This window comes from Clavispora lusitaniae, assembly GCF_014636115.1.
Source record: "Clavispora lusitaniae strain FDAARGOS_655 chromosome Unknown tig00000038_pilon, whole genome shotgun sequence".
In the NCBI taxonomy this organism is placed as follows: domain Eukaryota; kingdom Fungi; phylum Ascomycota; class Pichiomycetes; order Serinales; family Metschnikowiaceae; genus Clavispora; species Clavispora lusitaniae.
In genome coordinates, this window is record NW_027093976.1 from 460,104 (window position 1) to 482,038 (window position 21,935).

Consider the following 21,935-nt stretch of genomic DNA (forward strand, 5'->3'; position numbering starts at 1 on the left):
CACTTCAGTTGATGGGTTCTGGCGCAATTCTTATTGTCCCGAAGTTGACGCCAGTGCCGACACGACGAAGTTATTGATCAGACCATCCACCTGTGACATACAAATGTATACATGTAGCATCACAATCATAGTTAGTTTCGACAGACGTCTGAAATTGCTGACAATTGATTACTGACAATTGGACCAAAACATAGAAGCCGTCTTCCTTAATCAACATGCTCTAAGTAAGAAATCTTGTAAGTCAGCAAAGTTGGCGTATCTTTCATTTCAGGTCTCTACAGGGGAGATGGGCAAAGATACGTTATTTCTTTCTGGCAACAAAAGAGAAGGTTCCAAGGCCTTCCAAGTGAAGATGGTTTTTTCATTAGCATTTGTATGTTTTCTACCTATTTTAAGAGAATTCTGTTCTGATAGACTCAGACATGCGAAGCTTCGCCAATATGGAAGAATTCATCTCCTTTACTGGCCACATATATGATAAAACATTAGTAACTTTTCGCTGTTTACTCTGCATAAATTCACTGGTCATTTGGCATTTTGATCTCGTTTATTGATAGTGCTAAGCAATGATGGAAATTGACTGTTAGAAGTACCTCAGAACATACAGTTATGCCAAATGAGTACGCACTTGCATAGTCGAGCCAATACCAGAACCATGTAAATTACCGCTGTTTCCTACGGAACTAACTAATTTTGATCCGTCGGCTCAATGTGCTCTCAGCTCGACAATTGACCCACAATTGACCGACCACATGACCACAATTGACCGACCACAATTGACCGACCACAATTGACCGACAATTGGATTACTACAAGTGGCCACTCCTCCAGACCTACTGACTCGGCGAAACCCAAGTTCTTTAACCGGAACCCTTGTCGTACCACACTTTGATCTCGAGGTCTGCATCTTACTTCTCTCTTCTCTTCTTCTCTATTCTCTTCTCTTCTCTACTTCTCTTCTCTTCTCTACTTCTCTTCTCTTCTCTACTTCTCTTCTCTCTTCTCTTCTCTTCAGAAACAATCTATGTCTATGTACCCAGATATATCGCTAGCTGAGAATGTGGTCGATGCTCATTTTGTTGCTGGGCCCGCTCTGGCTCAAGCGCTGGAGACACCGCGACGCATTGACTATGTCCATCATTTCCGAATAGCTCAACTCGGGCGACGCCGGCACCCGCGGGACGTTTGTGCTGTTTTTCGCCGACGCCAGCGGCGACCGCTGGGAATCCAACGGCGAACGATGTGGGTCCAACGGCGAACGATGTGGGTCCAAGGGCGAACGCTGGGGGTCCTCCGATCGCGGCGGCGCAATCGTGTAGGCGGCGCCGCGGGAAAACGACGCGCGCGCAGAGGGCGGCGCGGCGTCCGAGAACGAGTATGTGCGGGCGCCGCGCGCCGAGGCGCCGCCCGAGGCGCGGCCGTAGCGGAGCTCGCCGAAGCCCGCGTCGCCCGGCGCAAGACACTCGGCCGGGAAGTCTGCGCCGAAAAGCGGCACCAACTGGAAGCGGATGTAGTAGCAGAAGCGGCGCGCGAGGCGGCGGCACAAGGCATGCGGCACCCAGGTGCCCTGGATCTTGAGAAAACCACCGCGGACCCGCTTGATGCTGGCGTGGAGCTCTTTGGGCGTCGACTCGAGCAACTTGACGATATCGGCCTTGGGCGGCGCGCGCAACTTGTCGTGGTCCGCCTGCGGACTGTGCTGTTGCGCGGCGCGCCAGAGACTGGTCAAAAGAACGTTGCCCGTCTCGTGGTCCCAGATGATCCACTGGGAGCCGACCTGGTACTCGTAGACGGACAAGTGGGCGCGGTCCGGGTCCAAGGCGGGCGCGCTGTATTGTTTGGCGGCGATTTGCAGGTAGATGCGGCGGAGCGGCGGAAGCTGGTGCGGCGGGATTTTGTCTTCGGGCAACGGGTGGATGGGGAAGTTGGCCGGGCGCGCGAGCGGCCACGAGTGCAGTTTGGGCAGCACGGCGCGCGCGAGCGAGCGGCGGCGGCGCTTTTTCGGCGCGGGCGCCACGAAGCGGAAGCGGTCGAAGAAGTCGCGGTCGCGGCCACAGTCGGGGCCAAAGTCGGGGCCAAAGTCGGGGCGGCCAAAGTCGGGCGGGAGCGGGAAGTGCGTGGTCAAGTGGGAGATGGGCGGCAAGCGGGGCATGAGGATACGATTACTCTTGATGACTGGAACGGTGGATTTGTAGAACTGGTAGAACTCGACCGGTAGAACTGGTAGAACTGGATTGTACTCTGGTGCCACTGCGAATAGTCTGATTGAGTCTGAAGTCTGATTGAGTTTGAATGAGTTGTGAGTTGAATGAGTTGTGAGTTGAATGAAGTCTTTGAAGTCTGTCTGATGAGTCTTCTGTCAAATAGTCGTCTCAAATTGAATGACTGACTGCCAATTGAAGTCTTTTGCTGATTGAATGCTTAATCGATAATCTGCTGAACGTTGATCTGATAATCTGCTGAACGTTAATCTGATACTTCGGAACGTTGATAATCGGAATCTTTGAATAATCCCTGTCAGTGGATCAGTCGGTGGCTCGGATCAATGAAGCCTGCGCGTCGGATAATCTGGATTGCGAATCCAGCTAAGCACCACCGGTAGACTAGAAAACGGAACGGAATATGGAATATGGAATATGGAGCGTGGACGAAACGGACGCTGAACTTCAAGAACTTTTGCAAGACCTTCTCGTGCAAACACCGAAAAATACAGCAAGCGTCCTTCTCCAGATACGCCGCATCTTAAATGTTCAAGGGATGAGGGGAGAAGACATGCCAAAAGGCCGGCGGTGCTTCTTCGCAGGCATCCCTGTGCCGCGCCTAAAGGGGCTCCCCTACATAGAAATCACTAGTGAGAGCAAATGCACCAGGCGGCACGCATGGCGCATGATCATGCCGAGCCACAGGCGTCCTGTAGCAAAACGTCTTCTTTGCTCCTCCGTCCCGCCGCCTCAATTCCAAGCACACTGGCGTGTCCCGCTCAGACACACACGCCGGCCGCTTCAAGTTGCAACACGAGGCGCGCACCTTCATATCTCGTCCTGCCTTTATCTCTCGTCCTGCCCTTTATCTCTCGTCCTGTCTTTATCTCGTCCTGCCCTTTGTATCTCGGCCTGCCGCCACATGCAACATGGGGAATGTGCCTCTGCCCCTGGTGCAGGCGCCATCTTTGTGCGCTTCGCATCTCCAACCCAATGCACGATCCCAAGATAGCACAATGGCGGGCCGTGGAACTTTGTGGGCCCGCGCATTATCGTTGTGTGCTGCTGCAATCTCACATCGGTCCACTTTGGCCGCTTGTCCCACTTGAAACACCGTTTCGGAATTGCCTGCTTGTGTGCAGCAGACGAACAAGTTTGCAGATGCCCAGGGCCCGAGTGCGGCGGTTAGGCGCGCGCGCAGAATCTATCGCCGCGCCGCAGCAGCTGTGGCCGGCTCTGCATCTGGTTTCATGCCTCGGAGAAGATGAAGTGGTTTTTTTCGACCCCTCGATGCACCCGTCCCGATTGGGCTGCCGCTCACGCTTGCTGTGCGGCGCTACGCTCTTGTGTACAGGAACAAAGAGATCAATCCCAGGGATTTCGGCCCAGTGGCCTCCACAAACAAGACAAGAAATTGCGAACCTGGTCAGCCCTTTGCTTCCCTCATTATGACATTTATTATTTCTTTTCTTTGCCTTTATTTTTTGCATCTGTTTTTCCCCAGGCGTATTGTCCTGCTTTCTGGCGGGGCTTCATCTCTCCTGATGCGCAGAATTGCGCTTGTGCAGCTTCGTGCAAATGCTGTCGCCACCACTTTCTCAAGCAAAGATTCGGAGATCGTGGCCTCCGGCCCAATGCAGAATTAAGGTTTTCCGCAAATCCAGAATTCCCGCGATATCCACGTCTGGTCATGTGTGTACTGGGCCATACGCTTACACTTGTCTTCTCTACCACGTGGCGCATGACGCGCGCACTGCACACGCGCCGCGATAAGACGCTGGTTGCTGCACTGGCTGCACTGGCTGCATGCCGCGTTGAACAAACGTATTGGGGAACTGGTCCGACTGGTTTGTCTAGTGGACAAGGTTATTTTTTCCGTACAATATTTTTCGCCGCCACGGCTGCATTAGGGATTGTAGTCTTGAATCTGTGGGTTGAGCGAATGGAAAGATAGTGCTAAAAAAGTGCTAGTAGAAAAGTGCTAGTAGAAATAAGTGCTAAAAAAGTGCTAGTAGAAAAGTGCTAGTGGTCCAGTGCTTTGCCGCAATTTTCATGCGATCGAGATCAGAGCTTGTGGAGGGAAATGGTCACCATGCTGATGCCATTGATAGTGGACATACTGTTTTAACTGGAACAGTCGTAGATGCTGTTCAGTAGGAAGACCGTCCAATCCAGTCAGCAAATCATTCCAGGCAAGAGAACGAACCCTTCTGCTGTTACAGTATCGAAGTTCCCCAATTGCATCCAAGTCATCTTTCCAACGACCCGAAATAACCTTTCAGTCCTCAAACTCTAAGGACGACAACGCTTCGTCGCATGTCGTCTCCGTCACTCTATTTACTCTATTCTTCACGTCTACTCTATTACTCTATTCTTCTACGTCACTCTATTCTTTTACGTCACTCTATTCTTCTACGTCACTCTACTCTTCACGTCTACTCTATTCTTCACGTCTACTATTTCTTTTACGTCACTCTATTCTTTACGACTATTTCTTCTCATTCATGTCTTCTTCTATACAGACACGCTGTTCTTCAAACGGTCGGCCACAGCATCCAAAAACTCCGTCGTGGTCACATAAGCCTCGCGGTTTGTTTTGCCACAGGCCAACGCCAAGTCCTTGGTCATGATGCCATCTTCTTGCACAGTGGCCACCGTGGCCTTTTCCAACGTGCTGGCAAAGTCCACCACGTCGCTGGTTCCGTCAAGACGGCCTCTTTGCGCAATGCCACGCGACCAGGCGAAAATCGACGCAATGGAGTTGGTCGACGTTTCCTTGCCTTGCTGGTGCTGTCTGAAGTGGCGGGTGACGGTTCCGTGCGCCGCCTCGCTCTCGTAGGCCTTGCCGTCTGGAGTCATCAACGCCGACGTCATGAGGCCCAAAGAGCCAAAGCCCTGGGCCACAATGTCGGACTGCACGTCGCCGTCGTAGTTCTTCAAGGCCATGACAAAGCCGCCCTTGGACTTGATCATCTGCGCCACCATGTCGTCGATCAAACGGTGCTCGTACCACAAGCCGTTCTGCTCGAACTGCTGCGCGTACTCCTGCTCGTAGATGGCCTGGAAAATGTCCTTGAACCGCCCGTCGTACTTCTTCAAAATGGTGTTCTTGGTCGACAAGTACAACGGCAACTTCTGGCTCAACGCCATCTTGAACGACGAGTGGGCAAACCCTTCAATGGACTCGTCCGTGTTGTACATGGCCAACCCGACTCCGGCCGACTTGTAGTCGTACACGGTGTGCGAAACAGGCTCGCCGCCGTTCTTGGGCGTGAACACGAGCTCCAACTTGCCCGGCTCCGAGATCACCAAGTCCGTGGCCTTGTACTGGTCGCCATGCGCATGTCTGCCAATGACGATGGGTTTCTCCCAGCCGGGGATCAAACGGGGGATCCGCGGGATGATGATGGACTCGCGGAACACCGTGCCGCCCAAAATGTTGCGGATGGTGCCGTTGGGCGACAACCACATCTTCTTCAAGCCGAATTCGGCCACACGAGCCTCGTCCGGCGTGATGGTGGCACATTTCACGCCGACACCGTACTTTTTGATGGCATTGGCCGCGTCGACGGTGATCTGGTCGTCTGTTTTGTCACGGGCCTCGATGCCCAAGTCGTAGTACTTCAAGTCGACGTCCAAGTACGGGTTGATCAACTTGTCCTTGATGCGGGCCCAGATGATTCTGGTCATTTCGTCGCCGTCCAATTCGACAATTGGGTTGGCGACTTTGATTTTGGACACGGGCGCGGACGCGGAAAAGAAGCGCCGCGGAATGCTTTGGCTGGCTCTCAACATGGAAAAGTGGTTGGTGGTTGGTATTTCGGCGGTAGGTATTTATGTCGATATTTCGGATATCTGGTGCGGCCTGTCGCCGGTATCGGCGTGAGTCAGCGGTGTATGCAGGAGAGATAACAGAGGAGACAAAAGGATAGGGAGATAACATCGAGGATAGGATAACACATGGAGAATAGAGAAGATGTGGAAAGATCATAGAGAGGGAATGAGGAATGCCGGAAGAAGGCGACAGACGCAATTGCTGAAAGAAATTGGGAAAATCTAGTGGGTGCGAAATCACCTGAGGAAGTTCCGTGTATTTAATCAGCCAGAGATGTAGCTATGCCGAAAGAAGGTAAACTAAAGCCAGAGTAAAGCATGCCCGAAAGACGGTAAACTAAATCCAGTAAGTTCAATTTGTCATTAATCATCTTGGTTAGTCAGTTAACTCTCCGAACTAGAAAGGCTATCGGCGACTTCGAAACTAAGTGGTACTTTGAGGATCGTTTCAGCCTGGGTCGGGCTGAACCATGAGTTAGTCACGCTTAAGTAAATCATTTGAAAGAAATTGGGTGAAATTTGTGTAGAGACTAACAGTTACAAGTGATTAGGGGAGCCAGTCGTCGATAGCGTTCATATCAGGCCTTTTGGGAGTCAATTAGAAGTTGGGCCATGCACATGGCCGTTTCCGTGAAATTTAGTACAAAATGGAACGGCAAAGGTCAATGACCCTCGACACAATCTGTTTCGACCAGTAGAACATGAACCACATTTATTTTGTCATCGTTTCAATGAAAGACTCACGAACCAATTATAGTAATCATTCAACAAAATAACTGCCTGGCAAACTTGCTCATTATCTACATGCTCAACCTTGAAACACTTCTACTTTGTATACTTCTTGTAAATCGATCTTCTTTTTCAATTAAGTACATTTTTCTCTCATAACGCTAACTTTGTTTCAACTCTAACTGATCACTGCGACTGGACACTAAATTAGCTGTAGCTCACCACTGAACTAGGACAAGCGTCGAATTATTATGCATGACCGAAAGAAGATCAGCCAGTAAATATGAAAAAAAAAAAAAAAAAGAATTAAGTCTTCTTTGGGATGGCGTTGCCGACAGATCTAAGGCAGTTGGTTCTCGGCCCGAATATGCATATTCAAAGCCCACTAATTAATGCGCACAAGTCAATTTCATACTAAGAACACGAGACTTCGTGTTTGTTAAGGTATTTGAGCTGACAAAGATTATTGTCTTCCAATTAAGTAATTGCCCATCGTTTTGGTTCAGTGTCAACTCAATTGACCAATCCGAGACTGACTATTTAGCTTCACCACTGACTTTTACCACTGACTTTCACCAAAAAATTCTCCCTCGATTTATTTATCTACATCTTTTCTCTTCCTTCCTCCTCTTTCCTCTCCCTCTCCTCTTTTTCCTCCTTTTCCTTTCTCTCCTCTTCCTCCTTTTTTCCTCTTCCTCCTCTTCCTCTTCCTCCTCTTCCTTCTTCCTCCTCTTCCTCCTCTTCCACCTTTGGCTCCCACGTGACCACCCGCGCAGCATACCACAATGTTTTTCCGTCTTCTCTTCTCTTCTCCCATCTGTCCTTCTGTTGTCCATCCCCGCCATCTTTTTTCTTCTCGTAGACAAAGTTCTCGCCACGTAACCTGTAACCGGCCTCTTACCATGAGCGAAGAGCCCTTCAGTGCCGAGTACTTTCAACACCTACTAACATCGCTTACGCTCAATTCCAGAGCCTTGATTGTGGAGCTCACAGGCTTGGCAGAAAAACACATTGACCATGCTGCTGTGATGGTGCAGCTAATCGAGGAGCGGATCGCCCGCATCCTCCCCAAATACAAGCTCTACAGCTTCTACTTGTTGGACTCCATAGTCAAGAACATTGGCAACCCTTACAACTTGTTGTTTGCCGCCAACCTCTACAAAAACTTCACCGACACCTACTTGATTGTCACCGACACGGCCACGCGCCAGAACTTGATCAACTTGTTCAAAACTTGGTTGACAGGCAAGACGTTGGCCGGCCAGGACTTGTTCCCGCAAGAGATCTTGGCCAAGATCGAGAAATTCATCATCAAGGCCACGTCGCTCAACGCTGCAGCGCCCGACGCCGGCGCCGCCCGCATCTCCAGAGACGCCTTGCTACGAGAAGCAAACTACTTGTTGCAGTATGTCATTGCTTTGGACGACGGCGTCGACAAACTAGCGCAGGCGCATCTGCTTTCGGAAAACAACACGGCCTTCGTGCAAGAGTGCCGCCGGGCCAGAAACACCATGGTCTACGACATCAACAGTATTAGCGAGGCGGTGATGATGGAAAGCAAAGCGGAATTCGACGCCAAGAAGGACTCCTACGCTCTTCTGCTCCAGAAAATCCGTCGGACGCTCGACGACCAGAGCTTCCAGCAGCAGGATCTTGTGCTGCGCCTAACGCGGGCGCTCGAGCTGAAGGTGGAGCTCAATCTTGTGCCCAAACATGTGGATGTGTTGATGATTTTGGGCGTTTCCGCATACGACGAATTCGACACGTTTTTGGCCCAGTGGGGCAAGATCCCAGTCCAGACGGCGCCAGCGGAACCTGCGCCAGCAGTGAAAGACAGTGACAGAAAGACGGGCGCAGAAAGCGAAACTGCAATAGAAACAGAAACAGAAGCAGAAGCAGAACCGCGCAGCCCGGAAACCACAGCCAGTTTGGCATCCACTTTTGGCTTGAACATGGACTCATTCAACTTTGCCGACTCTTTGCTCGGGAGCCCGAAGAATGAGATCCGCCACATGCGTCTGAATCTGTACAGTGACGATCTGATGGACGAGGACGAATATGATCCAGAAGAAACGCTTAACGAAGTAGACGGAAGACATAGTCCGCCCAGCAGCGCTGGACCTGTCTTTGCGGGGAAATCCAGCATGAAACGGCCCGCCAACGGCGAAGAACGCGTTGTCAAGAGGGTGCGTTTCGATTTGTAAGACAGTTTCCTTCGCTTATAATTGTCTTGACTCTCCACTATTAAAAATTAGACTAAGCAGAAATCTGCCCAAATGCATGGCTCAGCCGTAACTTGTATACTCGACTATTGAGTTGGTTAGCTCTATCTTCACAGTAACTGTGTCTGATGATACCTCATTTTCAGTTCAGTGTATATTAGTTCATAATAGAAGGCCTCTTATTTTCGTCTTTTGAAGATAGTAGGCTAAAGTTCAACGAGCCAGGATCTTCAAACTGCTCAATTGAACACAACCAGAATTTCCATTTACTCAAATTACGCAGTTTCGGTTCCTTTACCTGAATTTCTCAGTTTCGTATTTATTGATTTCCGTCTACTTGCAATCTTAGCAGGAAAGCCAATTCGTAATCGGTTCAGTTCAACTTAGCTTCTAAATTCTGCAAAATACGCTACGTTTTGGCGGGCTATTAGATGAGGAACTATCTTTCATCCTCCCATACTTGGAATCGATCCCGATGCGATAAACCCATCCATACATTTAAGATCTTCATTGCACCTGCGGTTGGAGATTCTCTCTCTCTCTCTCTCTCTCTCTCTCTCTCTCTCTCTCTATCTCTCTCTACATCTCCTCTGTCAGATGTTCATTCCTATAAACGACGGACTCCGTCTATGCAACTAAGGCCGAACCTAGTTCAAGTTACCGGCCTTCTTCATGTGCCACCACGAGGTCAAAAATGGGAAAGCGAAAAAGAAGCCAAAGACTCCCCACCAGCCCACACCAAATGGGATCTTGGAGGTCTTAACCTTGAAAGGCAAGTTGGAGTAGAGACCCTCCTTTGGGGTACCGTAAACGTTGCTCATGGCTCTGGCCGAGGTCTGGAATCCTCTGGCGGCTCTTGGGGTTCTCAATCCGATTCTGGCAATCATTGAATATGTAGCGGAAATTGCAATGGTATTTTTTTTTTCTCCTAACATTTATCGTGTTAGTAGGTGGACCCACCTGGCGCGACACCCGTGCACCACGGCTTCCATCCTAGCTTTTGGTGCACGTTCATTGGCTGCGCGCCTTTGAAATGGTGAGAAAAAAGTTGTCCCACCTTTGGCCCTGTAGATAGCGCATTGCACCTCTACAAAAAAATACCTTGTTACTACTGTTCATCCGTTTTAGAAAATGTCTGCCATTGCCCCAATCACCGGAACTTTGAAGAGAAAAATTATTGCCGACATCACCACCGGCTTTGCCTGCGGCTTTGTTTTGGCCGGTCTTTACTGGAAGTTTGAGCACAGAGCCATTGTGGAAAAGAGAGAGGCTTTTTACGCCAAGTTGAAGGCTGAAAAGGACGCCGAAGACTCTGTTTGAACAGGTTTCCTTAGCCATCGTGCCGTTTCCACTTACTTGCATATTCGCCAATACACAGACCGTCGACTCTTTGTAGGAGGTTTCTTTCTGTCATTGACTGTCATTGACTGTCACTGACTGTCACTGTCGTTGTCAACTGTCGTTGTCAACTGTCAACTTTGTCAACTTTGTCAATATTGTTCTCTCCTAATCTTGTGCCAGCAATACATGTTCAGACTTATACAAACTGAGCGGTGTGCATCTGTTCGTATATAGCTGGCCATGGAGATATTGCCGAACTAGTAGGCCAAATTTTTTAGCAATTACATCTTTCACCTGCCGCATCGAGTTTCTAGGCATTTCATTGGGAAATCGAAAGTATTGGGGTGCCAATCTACCAATACGTTTTGGTCAATTCAAACCGATACTTCATAAATTGGAGATCTAATAAACCAACATAGGTAACTTCAACCCTAGTCTGTTTAGGATAACGATAGAGAACAGAATAGGACGACCAGTTTCCAATGGCCCAATCAATGCCGAAATCAGTCAGACTATCAGAGGACATAAGGCAGGCTCATATTAGTACATGTACTCTCATCATCAATGCTTAGCTTGAGATTGATCAAATCTTGGTCAAGCCAGTTGACTTTCCAGTATTAGTTAAGAGACTAGCTTGCATTTTATTCACGACCTATATCAATCTTCATCCCTTACGTTCATCTTCTCAAACTCCGTGTGCACTTCATTGAATTCGGCATTCGTCTTATTACGTAAACGACATTTGGTCCACCACAGAGAAAAGCTTGCGGTTATTGACAAGTCCACTGGTCACCACCAAAAGCTTCCTATTGCCAAGCCTCGACTGAAGATGGTGCAAAACACTAATCTCGCTTCGGGTGATTCCGCCCAAAACAACCACAATCACATACTGCTGTCTCGCATCTGTAGCAATTCCGTTTTTGCGCATGTCCAGCTCGTCGCATATATTACGGTCGATCGTGTGGCCCCGGAACATCGTGTCCAAGTTGAGGTTTTCCCAATTGGGTCTTTTGGATATGCTGGTGACCGGCCTGTACTTCAAAAAATCCCGAAAGTAAAGCGACTCGACAATCCGCCCCATCAATGGAACTGTGCCAGACGGCAAGGTGAAGGACGGCAGTCTGTAGTCCAGAGCGTCTTCCACCACCCCCTGTGGCTCTTCATCGACCGGATGCAAGTTCCAGAACTTGTTGATGAGGGTATAGGTGCTTTTATAGACGTCCTGGGCTGCTGTAACGCCGAGAAGGGAGATTTCGTCGTAAGTCCGGACCTCGGCAGCTTCCCGCCGGGCGCCTGCGCCTTGTGCCGTCGAAGTGGTTGTGGTTTCGATTTCTGTCTTTCCAAAAGTGAAGGTGCCGAAGAAGTCGTTGGACCGAACATTGACTTTGATGAGTTTGCATGCAATGAGCTTTTGGAACATCAAAAGACACTCGAGGCCAAAGTTTAGGTGCACCTCGGTTTCGAGCAGATCAAGATCCTTCTGCTTGATTCCGTCGTTGATTAGCGAAACAAGAACGGCAAAGCTTGCCACAACAGGAAATGGCCCGTACTGAGAAAGAAACCGGCGAAGCTTGGCAATCTGCTGTTTGTAGTCGAGGTCAAAGATTTCGTTCTGTAACTCGAGCCACTGCTCGCGCAAATTGTACTTCTCGTCGCCTGCCTTGTTTTCTTTCATTTTCTCTAAGATGGCTTCGCTGAGCCCTGTATGTTTTTTCACCATTTCTTGTTTGGTGGTGAGATTCCCCAAGTTGCTCACAAGCTGCTTGATTTCTTGCAAGTCCTTGAGCTTGTCGCTGTTTTCGTATTCCAGCTGGATATATCTCGCGAGCTTGTTGAGCTTGACGCCGATCGAAGCAAAATTCAAATGTTTGAGGTTGTCGTAGAGTTCGTCCAGAACTTTTTCTTTGTTGACCAAGATCTCGTTGAACTCGTCTTCCGTGCCAAACAAATCGTCCAAAAGCCCCATGTAGTTCAGATGGCTGAGCAAAAGCGGGAAGTAGTCCAAATTGCGCTCCAAAACCACCAAATCCACATTTCCTCGTAGTTTGTGGAGATAGAATTCCTGTTCATTGGCGGAAAGGTCCTCACCAATGTACTCTGGGATTTTTTCGTCCTGGATGATGTTGAGAAGCAAGCTCGCGTGGTCTCCTTTGGCAAAAGCGTTCTTCAACTTCATCATATCTCGATGGGAAGCAGTTTGTTTCATGAGGTCCACCACAGCGCCTGAAAGCTTCGAGATCTGCTCAATTGGGTTAGCAAAGTACAGCTGCAAGCCGCCAAGCTCCATATCAAGCGAAAACACAAAATCCTGGATGCAAACGGGATAAGTTTCCCACCTCATCAATCGACAATTGGGACTGAGCCGGTGAACGGAGTTGTTGATGTCTGCATCAGAGATTTTTGAAAACAGCACGTCGCTCTTCATGCCGAAAACCGAAGTGGAAAGCTCGTAGTAAAAAGACCGCGTCATGTCTTTCACAATAAGGCAAACTCTGGACTTCCGGGCTTTGAGGTGGCTCCAGACCTGAGCAAAAAGCCGCAAGTCGGCCACTGAGTCGTCAATGATGAAAATAATGGTGGCGTAGTTTTCTGCCAAGCCGACAACATCTTGGGACTCCGCCAATGTTTCGAGCCACGTTGTTTTGTCGAACTTGCCTCGCTTCTTAAGGTTCAGAAACGGCGTGAGATAATTGACTAGTTTGGAAAGAGGCCGAGCCAACACAAGCAAGTTTTCGGATGTGGTGACCCGCGAGAGATTTGTGTAGAGATTCTCCAATGTCGAAGCATTGAGACGGGCGCCAAGGTCTTCTTGGGTCATTAGGTGGAAGAGTATGGGCTAGTTGATAATGCTTGTGTGCAAACCCAGTCTAGAGGAGCGAAGTTAAGAGTAGATAAAAATAAAAAAAATAAAAATAAAAAAAAAAACATAAAAGTAAATGAATTTGTGAGCAAATAGGGAATTATATTCTAGATTAATGAAATGGACCATATGTTTCTTTGTTTTGTCTCTGGTTGTATGCGGTTTAGGACATTTTGTGACGATTGCGATAACTGTTCAATAATGCCAGAAGCTCGCAAGTTATATAAACTCAGGAAATTAGCTAGCAAGGAAAGCTTGGAAAAATTGTCTCGATTTTCAAAAACAGATTCTTAGACAAGGATATACTGAAGTTTACACGCCTATCCAAACACATCATTCTTGGTGTACTGAACTTGAAAATATCATGAATTTCTAACTACTGACATGGTCGAAATGCGTTATACTCCAAATAAAAGAATACTAGACAAGATCCAACAAAATGTCTTCCTCTAAATAATACAACCTAAAGTCAATCAGCGTGTGGTCACAGTGAAGCAATGTCTTAGACATCCAAGATCCAGGCTTATTCTTTCTCGGCACTAAAGCTTCGCCGTCGCCTCTAGTCCGTGCAACTTTGCCAAAACCTCCTGCAAAATCGTCACAACATGCTCGCCCTTTTTATTATACATTTGTGCTTCCATCAAGAAGCGATCGTTTTGCATGCGGAGCACTCTCATTCCATAGCCCATCCACTCTGTGCAATCAAAATCTGTGTCGTGGAAATACATCACATGGTCGAGAGAAATGCCAAAATAGTGTGCTGGGTCTTGCATGTCCACAGACGACACACGCAAAATACGAGCAAGCCTGGTGGAAATGATGCAGTCGGAAATCACAACCAAGCCAACAAACTGAGCCTGTAAGCTGGAAAGCTTGATGTCGCCATTGCCCAAGCGCACGTAGTACGACAATTGTCTGTCAACAGGGGGAACAGACTCTTCTTCCTTGGTAATTTCCAACAGAACCATCTGCCTTGGGATCTTGTGGTAGATAAACCGGTCTTTGGCCACATCGTTGTCGTCCATGTCTTCGATTTTCGTGGTCTGGAGCCACTTGGGGAGCGGGGTCTGGAAATAGAAGGGCTTTTCGGCCGCATCGTCGTCATCATCATCATCATCGTCGTCGTCGTCGTCATCGTCTCCACTTTCCTCCTTCTTTTTCTTTTCCTCCAAGTACCTCTGGTGCGCCAATTGCGCGTCCTTCAAGCTGTTCTTCTTGGCAAGAGAAATGTTCGCCAGATAGCAGATGCGGCCGTTCTGAATGCCCCGGACGTTGCGATTGCAGAAAGACCGGCCGTTGGAAATCTCATCCACGGTCCATTCGACTGGAATCTTGTCTGTACAGCTCCGCACAAAGTACGAGTGAAGCGAATGGGGCGTAAATCCTTCGGGAGCACTTTTCATCGCCACCAAAAGCGCCTGGCCCGCGATGTTGCCGCCGTAGACGCCAGGAGACGATGGAAAAGACTTTGTGAGGGGAAAGTTGCCCACATAGTGATGAGGGTCTTTGGCAGACACGTCGAATTTCTTTTCGAAATCAGCCATGGGTCCAGAAGCAAAGAACGAATCAGAACGTTGAATTGGAACGTTGAATTGGAATTCGAAAAGTCGATTCCGAAAGTCGATAGAAAATTGAATCAAAAGGAATCAACAGTGAACGAAAAGTGAATTTAAAAGAATCAAAAAACTGGCTCAAAACGGCCGGGCCCAGCGCTATAAGTATGGCATCTGGATCGTTTTTGATAGACCGCGGAATGGGCAAAAAGCCGGGGAAACAGGACGGGGACACTGTGTGCAGGCGGCAATTTCCTGTTTCGACAGGCCCCCGTTGCCATGCGGAGGCCGCTCCGTCTAAAGATGCCGTAGTGGCTTCTGCTTGTGGGGACGGGGTCCAGAACGGATTTACTTTGCAAAAAACCGACTTGTGGTGCTGTTCTGCCTGGCTGCCGGAATCGAGATAAGAAGACCGTTGTGCGCATGAATGGACTAAAAAATAGCCACAGGAACAATGGGCTGTCGCGATAAGTGTGGAGACTGTTGAAGTGTGTAATGGATGGTATAGTTTGGAACTTAGTGGTAATTAGTGGTATTTAGTTGTGAAGGGTAGTTTGTTGTGAAAAGCTGTGGTAGTCTAAGGTTTATGTTGATTTATGTGATTGATGTATTGTCGATTTGTATCTTGATTGTGTATCTGAGCTGAACCATAGTAGATCTGCGAAGTACGAGATCTTGGACTGCAACGATACACTATCGCGATGACCTGATGACAAAGGACTTGTATAAGGACATGGCTACAAGCTGACTGATTCGTGGTAAACAGTGGTTTCTCTTGTTATCTCAATGATTAAATATGAGGGTATGCTGGAGAATGGAGTTACAGTGTTCATTTGAGATGGAGTTTACAATGTTCCATTTGAGATAAGTTACAGTGTTCCATAAAAATAAATAATTCCTTTCTAGAGATATATAAATATATAATTGATATACCTTTTCAATAAATATAATATAATTACATATATCTCCTTTTGCCATTAATTAATTTAATTAATCCTTTTTTAGTACTTAATTGATATTTATAGGCATTAGCTTTAGATTTATTATAAATATGTCCTCCATATTTATTTTATATTTCTTTTGAGATGGAGTTTACAGTGTTCATTTGAGAGAGTTTATAGTAGGCTTCATTTAAGCCACCTAAGGTTGAACTGAATCCACAAGTACTCATTCTTCCGGGTCCAAAGATTGTATTTGCGTCCGGTATAGCTTTTAAAACGGAGACATGTCTACGCATGCAGCTTCTCAAGATAAGAAAAGTTTATTCTCCAGAGAAAGTAGACCACAATAGTGAAGTAGTGAGCATTGCTTAAAGTTCAACAGCGTCTAAGATTTTCATGACGTTGAATTACTTTTGGCTGAAGCTGGTTGAAACTGCTGTATCTTTCAGAAGACGTAAGATCTTCGGAAGCCCAAGGGTTCTGGAATTGTTTACCCTTCTTCCGGGTTCATGATTCTTCATTGCTAAAGATATTACAATTCAAAGCGACTTACAGTAGGCCAGAACCTCCAATCAAACGTGAGAGTTAGAATCTACTGATCAGATTAATACCAAAAGATCGTACATGTCGTAATGATTGTCTAACCAGACAAGCTCGCCTCCCATAATTATCAAAGCAGCGAGCCATGTACATAATGTCAATAAACGACCACAATAAATACGTGGTTCATGAACCACCAATAAATAGCGAAAATGCGCTGAATGAACTGAACCAATCCGCATTGGCAGTCCACCCCATGTCTTGCCAACCACGTTTACTCCCTGCAAACAGGCTTGGCCAGAACCTAGGATTCAATCACGACTCACAGTTCTTCCATCTCCTCAAAGCTTATAGGTGCCGCCGCGAGCTCGGTCCACCAATCTCAACGGAAGAAAAGCCACCGCCTCCTGGGTCACCGAGGCAATCAAACGCCGGTCCCGGGTGAAGATCAGCACCGTCACCAACACCCGGTCGTTGCTCATGCGCACAAACTTGTAGTCCAAGAACATCCAGTCCGTCGGGTCAAAGTCAATGTCGTGGAAGTACACCACGTGGTCCAAGGACACGCGGAAGAAGTCTGTGGAGCCCTTTTCCGTCATGGGAATGTGCATGGCCCGCGCCAAGGTGCCGAGGTAGAACGAGTCCGAGGCAAAGGCCAAGTCCACGAAGCGCGCCTTCAACTTGTCCCGCGCGAGGTCCAAGTTGTCGTTGACTTTGAAGAAAAGCCCAAACTCCTTGGACCCGGTGTCCATGCCTTCCTCGTGCGACGAGAGCTCGTACGTTTCGGGCGGAATGGCATGCAGCATGTTGCCGTTGGTGTGGACAATCTGCGGGAGTGTGTCGATCTTGTTGATGTACTTGTCGAAGGTGAAGTGGGGCTGTCTCAGAAACTCAAACGGCACTTTGGCGCGAGGATGTCTCTTCTCGTGTTCTTCGAGCGCCGCAAACTCGATCTTGCGCTTGGCGATCGAGTTGTTCTTCATGAACGAGATCATGGCAATGAAACACAACTGGTTCGTGTGCAGCTGGTAGCACTTGACCAAACGGTTGCAGAAGTTGCGTCCTTCCGAAGTGGTGGTGACTTCATATCGCATGGGCGACTCCTTCTGGCCCGCCTTGAGAAAGTACGAGTGCAAAGAGTGAGGGTGGAACTCGCTTTCCCGCACTGTTTCGAGCGCCGCGGCAAGCGACTGGGCAACAAACTCGCCGCCATAGGTGCCCCGGCCGTTTTCCTTGAACGGCTCCAACGGATACTTGCCAATGAAGTCTGTGTCGGACTGGCGGATCAACGAGAACTTCTCCTCCAAGACGGAGACCTTGGGATTCAGATACACTTCCAGCAAACTCATGTGTGTGGCGTTGGGTGGTTTTTTCGGGCGCATCGGTTGTACTTATAGTAAATTCTGGGGTACGAACCGAGGCACATCGGCTCATGTGCATATCGCAGTGGTGCACGGGTGTGGCGCCGCCTCTTCCATGTGAAGAAGCCTCAGCATGTTGGCATATTCGCCAATTGACTCTGTGGCCAATTGATTTTTGGCCAATTGACTTTGTGGCCAATTGTTTTTTAAGTGGCTCTGATGTGGTTTTGCATTCTTGCGTTTAAATTTCTTTGCACTGATCTTATCGTTCGGCATGAATATGCGCCGAAACATCATTACACCTGGTCATTTCTGCCGTATACGAATGAACATGGCCTTCTATCGATTAGGTCACATAATTAAAAGAGCATTTAGGTAGCGTAGCCGAGATTCGAACCGCTATCGTATTAACTATGTATATCTCGGTTGGATTTTTATATGACTCAGGGTCCAATTTTTTACACTGTAAACTGTATATTTCTTGATTTTTTATAAGAGAGGTCCAATTTGTTACACTGTAAAAATTGTATGGATATGTCTTGAATTTTGCTTAGAACTGTCTCGCAGAGATGTTTACGTTCAATTGAAAACTTATCTCTGACTGATGCTGTAACAATGCTTCTTCGTTTTGATTTGCTTGACTGCTCGTTTGAATCATAGAATATGTCCGCTTCAACAATCTGACCGTATCGCCTTTAGAACAAATACGACAATGATATGCAAAGAATCAAGCAGGCGAAATCTGTTTTAACCTTCCATAAGCTCAGACTAAAAAATGGGGCAGTTAGGGCCCAGGAAGTTTCTCACTTTATGAAATTAATAAGCAGAAAGAGCAGCTCTTTTATACAAGAGGCTCTTAGGTCAATCGAGACTGGGCAATTATCGCTTGAATCTTCACCTTTGCATTAATGATGAACCGGAATAACAAAGTGATCTAATGCAAGTCCCATGTCTGGTTTACAACTTGTTGACACCTGGACGCATATACGTCAAGCCCTCTTGAACAAAAGTAGCCACACAGTCGCCCTTTGGATCGAAAAAGTGGCCACGCACCAACGTCCGGTGGTTTTTGCTGATTCCAAACTGGTACGACATCGTCAACCAGTCCATAACTTTGAAGTCGTCGAAATCATCCACATGGAAGTAAAGAGTGTGGTCCAAAGACATGGCCATGTAATGGTGAATGTGTATGATGTTCAAAGACACCTCCATCAAGCGGCGGGCGTCCTTCAAGTCGTCATACGCCTCGTACGGGTTGTCCAAAGTGGGATTCCAGTCCAAATGCAAGGCACGGGCCAAAGTGGTCAACACTGCTGCGTCCGAAAGATCCCCGAGACCTACAAAGTTGAACCTGGGGTCCTTGAGCGGCCCACTGTGATGAAGCTTGCACCACAAGGTGATTTGGCGCTCGGACGGCGCCATTTTGTCCTCTTCTGGACACAAGCTTGGATCGACAAACTCGTCCAGATAGGCATTGTGCACAAAATCCGTATGGACCACGTTGCGGAGAGCGTCAGGATCGGGATATTTTTGCGCTAGCAGCGGCGGCTGTGGACTCAATTCTAACGAATTGGCCCTCTGGCCCTTTTGGAAAAGAGAGCACATGGCTGAAAACACCGTTTTCCCCTTCTGCAGCGCCACAATTTGCCGCTGGGCAAAGCTGCCTTCCCGGAGCCGGGTCACCGTGTAAGTTATCGGCGTCTGTGCCAGGCCGGCCTTGATAAAGTGGATGTGGAACGAGTGAGGAATATGGCCGGGCGCCAGTTCCATGGCCACCAAAAGACCCTGGGCCACCAAATGGCCTCCATAGACGCCTCGAGCACCTGGAAGAGGCAAACCAAGGGGGCGGCGGCCAACCCAGGTGTTTTCGTTTATTTTTTGGACGGCCATGGCCTCTTCGAAATCGGCCATTGTATAAAGAATGGAGCAGTGAAGTACAGAGAAAAGCAAAAGACGGCAAGAGCAGCAAGACTGAAAACGAAGGAACGAAAGAAAAGAGTTGAAAGTGAATATCTCTCACATTCTGCGGGGCAGATCAAGACATATTTCACAATGGACCCCAGATTTCGGTGGACCCCGCATTATGAGAATCATGTGAAGGAAGATAAAAACCGAATACAGAAGAACAAATAAGACTAGCGAATACGAAAGAGAAATAATAGTGAGCCCAGCTAAATTGAAAATTTGTAATATTCTGAATGGAAAATTGGTTGATATTCTGAGGAAAATCGCTTGATATGCTGAGGAAAATTGATTGAATTTCTGCGGAAGCCGGTAAGATGAGTGATCATCGCAGTTCGGTATCTGAACAGGATTTAAAAAGAAGGAAGAAGACCGAAGTCCCTAATTTTGCTTTCTTTTCCCGATAAAGCAGACTGCTCCTATACGATTGGAATAAATAGCGAGAGAGCTCGAAAATACGATAGTGGAACTATGCCAAGTAGGAATTGATCATTTAAATTATTCTATTCTTCTTGAACTTACTCAAGCTACAATGTAGACCACAACCACGTCTCTTCTATTATACCATTGTTCATAAGAGTCTGCTCTCCCAGAGTATTAGAATGCTAGAGCTATCTATGTCTCGGCTTGTACCGCTGCTGAAAACTATATGAAGCAGTTAGCCTGGCCGGTTCACTTTAGAGTTGATCATCCGTCTCAATGTGGCAACTATGCAATGCATTGCGTCTAGAAATCGAGATTGAAATTTCGTGCAAACCGCTGTGTCATGTCCTCCTTGTTCTGGCTGAAGGCGGGCCCCGATCTGACTAGACGTCTTTGCGGAATGATATTCTGCAACTCCAATTCCGCTTCTTTGGATGTGTCTTCTTTCTTCGCTGTCCGCCTCACAATGCCCGAAAGCAGGTTTGTTTGCGCATACTTGGGCACTTTGATTGGTTCTGACGCAGACATCTCAAAAAGCCGCTGCTTCGAAACAAGCTGTGCCTCCTCATTGTCGTCGCTCACGGCCACCTCCTTGAGCCCAATGAGCCGCCGCTGCCTGTTTGTCAACGGCAAGTCTTTGCATTGATCTTGCGGACGCAACAACTGCACAAGACTCACGACAATTCGGAACACGCATATCCACTGGAGATGGTGGGCATAAGCAAAGCCTGTCGCCGCCCAGCGGTACATGTCTTGCACGTAAGACGACCTCTGGATCGAGGCCCACAAGCTCTTGCGGTACATGGCGTTTTCGTCAAAGTACATCACCTGGTAGAGCTTGTAGAAGTACGCAAGAAAGTGGAGAGCCAAGTGGAACGCAAGCAAGCCCAACACACTCAGCCAGAGGTTGCGGAACTGTCTTTCTTTGTTCACCTGTCTCCTGAGCGCCTCCCGCACAACAGGACTCGTCCATTCGCCCGTGGGCGCAGATACTTGGACGTCTTCATCGTCGAGTTCTTCGTATTCATTATGGGCCGCAGGTTCTGGCGTGGCCGAGATGATCGGGTTCCGCGTGGCCTGGGGCAAAGGCACAGGAAGAAAGTCGTCCAGGAGAATGGGCCCGCCGCTGGAAAGCGGCCGGTAGTACACTGTCTCATCAGGTTTGGGAGACGGCTTCTGTTGGGAAAAAATCGTTTCTCGGTCTGTTTTCGCTCGGAGCCCAAGCGCCACGTTGCTTATAGGTTTCAACGGCTCGGTTCCAATGGCCTGGTACCGCTGGGAAAGTTGATTAGGCTCGCCAAAAGCCGCCGGCGGTTGTTGCTGCGCCAGATGGATTTCGTTCCGAACTTCGTTGACCGACGTGTCTGGGAGCCGCTTCAAGGGCGTCGAAAACTGCTCTAGCGTCGAGTTGGCCTCGGCTAGATACGACTCATCGGCAGTATAGAGCCGTCGAGCGATGGGGGTGTTTTCCATATTGATGAAGTAGAAGAAGCAGAGGAATCAGATGCGCCTTATACAGGCTGGAACGAGAAGCCATAGAATCAGATAGAAATGGAAATCGAAGACAGAAATCAGAAATAAAATAGAACGTAAAGAGAAAAAGAACAAGAAATAGATCCAGAGTTGGAATTAGTATCGAAACAAATTAAATAAAGGGGAACGCTAAAATAAGTTCTGATTCTATGGGCAATAACGAACCGCGCAAGGCATTCCTAATTTGTACGGTTGTGTCAATGCAATTTACGCCCATACTACGATATACAAGAGAAGGTGATGAAGAAAGTTTTAAAATGACTTCCATTTATCATGTTTGGTCAGCTCAGTTGAGGATATTCGTGTTGACTTTCATCGATTGATGACATAACCTGTCTATTCATTATAACATCAGTAGAAACCACTAAACTATTTCTCACCCATCTTTGTTACATTACTGTACCATTACGCAATCCTTATCTTTCCCCTTTCCAC

The 21,935-nt window shown here is 48.0% G+C and overlaps 9 protein-coding genes across 9 annotated transcripts; 1 reads left to right on the forward strand and 8 right to left on the reverse strand. All coding sequences in view use genetic code 12, as the record gives it.

Annotated features, from left to right (window-relative positions):
• Positions 1-1,048: 1,048 nt before the first annotated feature.
• On the reverse strand, positions 1,049-2,152 carry FOB63_001332 (uncharacterized protein; the record flags this gene model as incomplete). Its single annotated transcript, XM_002618576.2, has 1 exon — positions 1,049-2,152. The coding sequence occupies one exon, from the start codon at positions 2,150-2,152 to the stop codon at positions 1,049-1,051; it is 1,104 nt and encodes a 367-aa protein (XP_002618622.2).
• A 2,563-nt stretch (positions 2,153-4,715) lies between these two features.
• Positions 4,716-5,996, reverse strand: IDP1 (isocitrate dehydrogenase (NADP(+)); the record flags this gene model as incomplete). Its single annotated transcript, XM_002618572.2, has 1 exon — positions 4,716-5,996. The coding sequence occupies one exon, from the start codon at positions 5,994-5,996 to the stop codon at positions 4,716-4,718; it is 1,281 nt and encodes a 426-aa protein (XP_002618618.2).
• Positions 5,997-7,666: 1,670 nt separating this feature from the next.
• Positions 7,667-8,968, forward strand: FOB63_001334 (uncharacterized protein; the record flags this gene model as incomplete). Its single annotated transcript, XM_002618571.2, has 1 exon — positions 7,667-8,968. One exon carries the CDS (start codon positions 7,667-7,669, stop codon positions 8,966-8,968), a length of 1,302 nt encoding a protein of 433 aa, XP_002618617.2.
• Positions 8,969-9,633: 665 nt separating this feature from the next.
• Positions 9,634-9,873, reverse strand: COX8 (cytochrome c oxidase subunit VIII; the record flags this gene model as incomplete). The annotated part of the gene is made up of 1 exon (XM_002618569.2): positions 9,634-9,873. The coding sequence occupies one exon, from the start codon at positions 9,871-9,873 to the stop codon at positions 9,634-9,636; it is 240 nt and encodes a 79-aa protein (XP_002618615.2).
• A 1,181-nt stretch (positions 9,874-11,054) lies between these two features.
• On the reverse strand, positions 11,055-13,145 carry VPS33 (tethering complex ATP-binding subunit; the record flags this gene model as incomplete). Its single annotated transcript, XM_002618567.2, has 1 exon — positions 11,055-13,145. One exon carries the CDS (start codon positions 13,143-13,145, stop codon positions 11,055-11,057), a length of 2,091 nt encoding a protein of 696 aa, XP_002618613.2.
• Positions 13,146-13,726: 581 nt separating this feature from the next.
• FOB63_001337 (Thioesterase-like family protein) lies at positions 13,727-14,731 on the reverse strand (the record flags this gene model as incomplete). The annotated part of the gene is made up of 1 exon (XM_002618566.2): positions 13,727-14,731. One exon carries the CDS (start codon positions 14,729-14,731, stop codon positions 13,727-13,729), a length of 1,005 nt encoding a protein of 334 aa, XP_002618612.2.
• A 1,831-nt stretch (positions 14,732-16,562) lies between these two features.
• On the reverse strand, positions 16,563-17,603 carry FOB63_001338 (Thioesterase-like family protein; the record flags this gene model as incomplete). Its single annotated transcript, XM_002618565.2, has 1 exon — positions 16,563-17,603. One exon carries the CDS (start codon positions 17,601-17,603, stop codon positions 16,563-16,565), a length of 1,041 nt encoding a protein of 346 aa, XP_002618611.2.
• A 936-nt stretch (positions 17,604-18,539) lies between these two features.
• On the reverse strand, positions 18,540-19,493 carry FOB63_001339 (uncharacterized protein; the record flags this gene model as incomplete). Its single annotated transcript, XM_002618564.2, has 1 exon — positions 18,540-19,493. One exon carries the CDS (start codon positions 19,491-19,493, stop codon positions 18,540-18,542), a length of 954 nt encoding a protein of 317 aa, XP_002618610.2.
• A 777-nt stretch (positions 19,494-20,270) lies between these two features.
• Positions 20,271-21,440, reverse strand: FOB63_001340 (uncharacterized protein; the record flags this gene model as incomplete). Its single annotated transcript, XM_002618562.2, has 1 exon — positions 20,271-21,440. The coding sequence occupies one exon, from the start codon at positions 21,438-21,440 to the stop codon at positions 20,271-20,273; it is 1,170 nt and encodes a 389-aa protein (XP_002618608.2).
• Between the last annotated feature and the right edge of the window lie 495 nt (positions 21,441-21,935).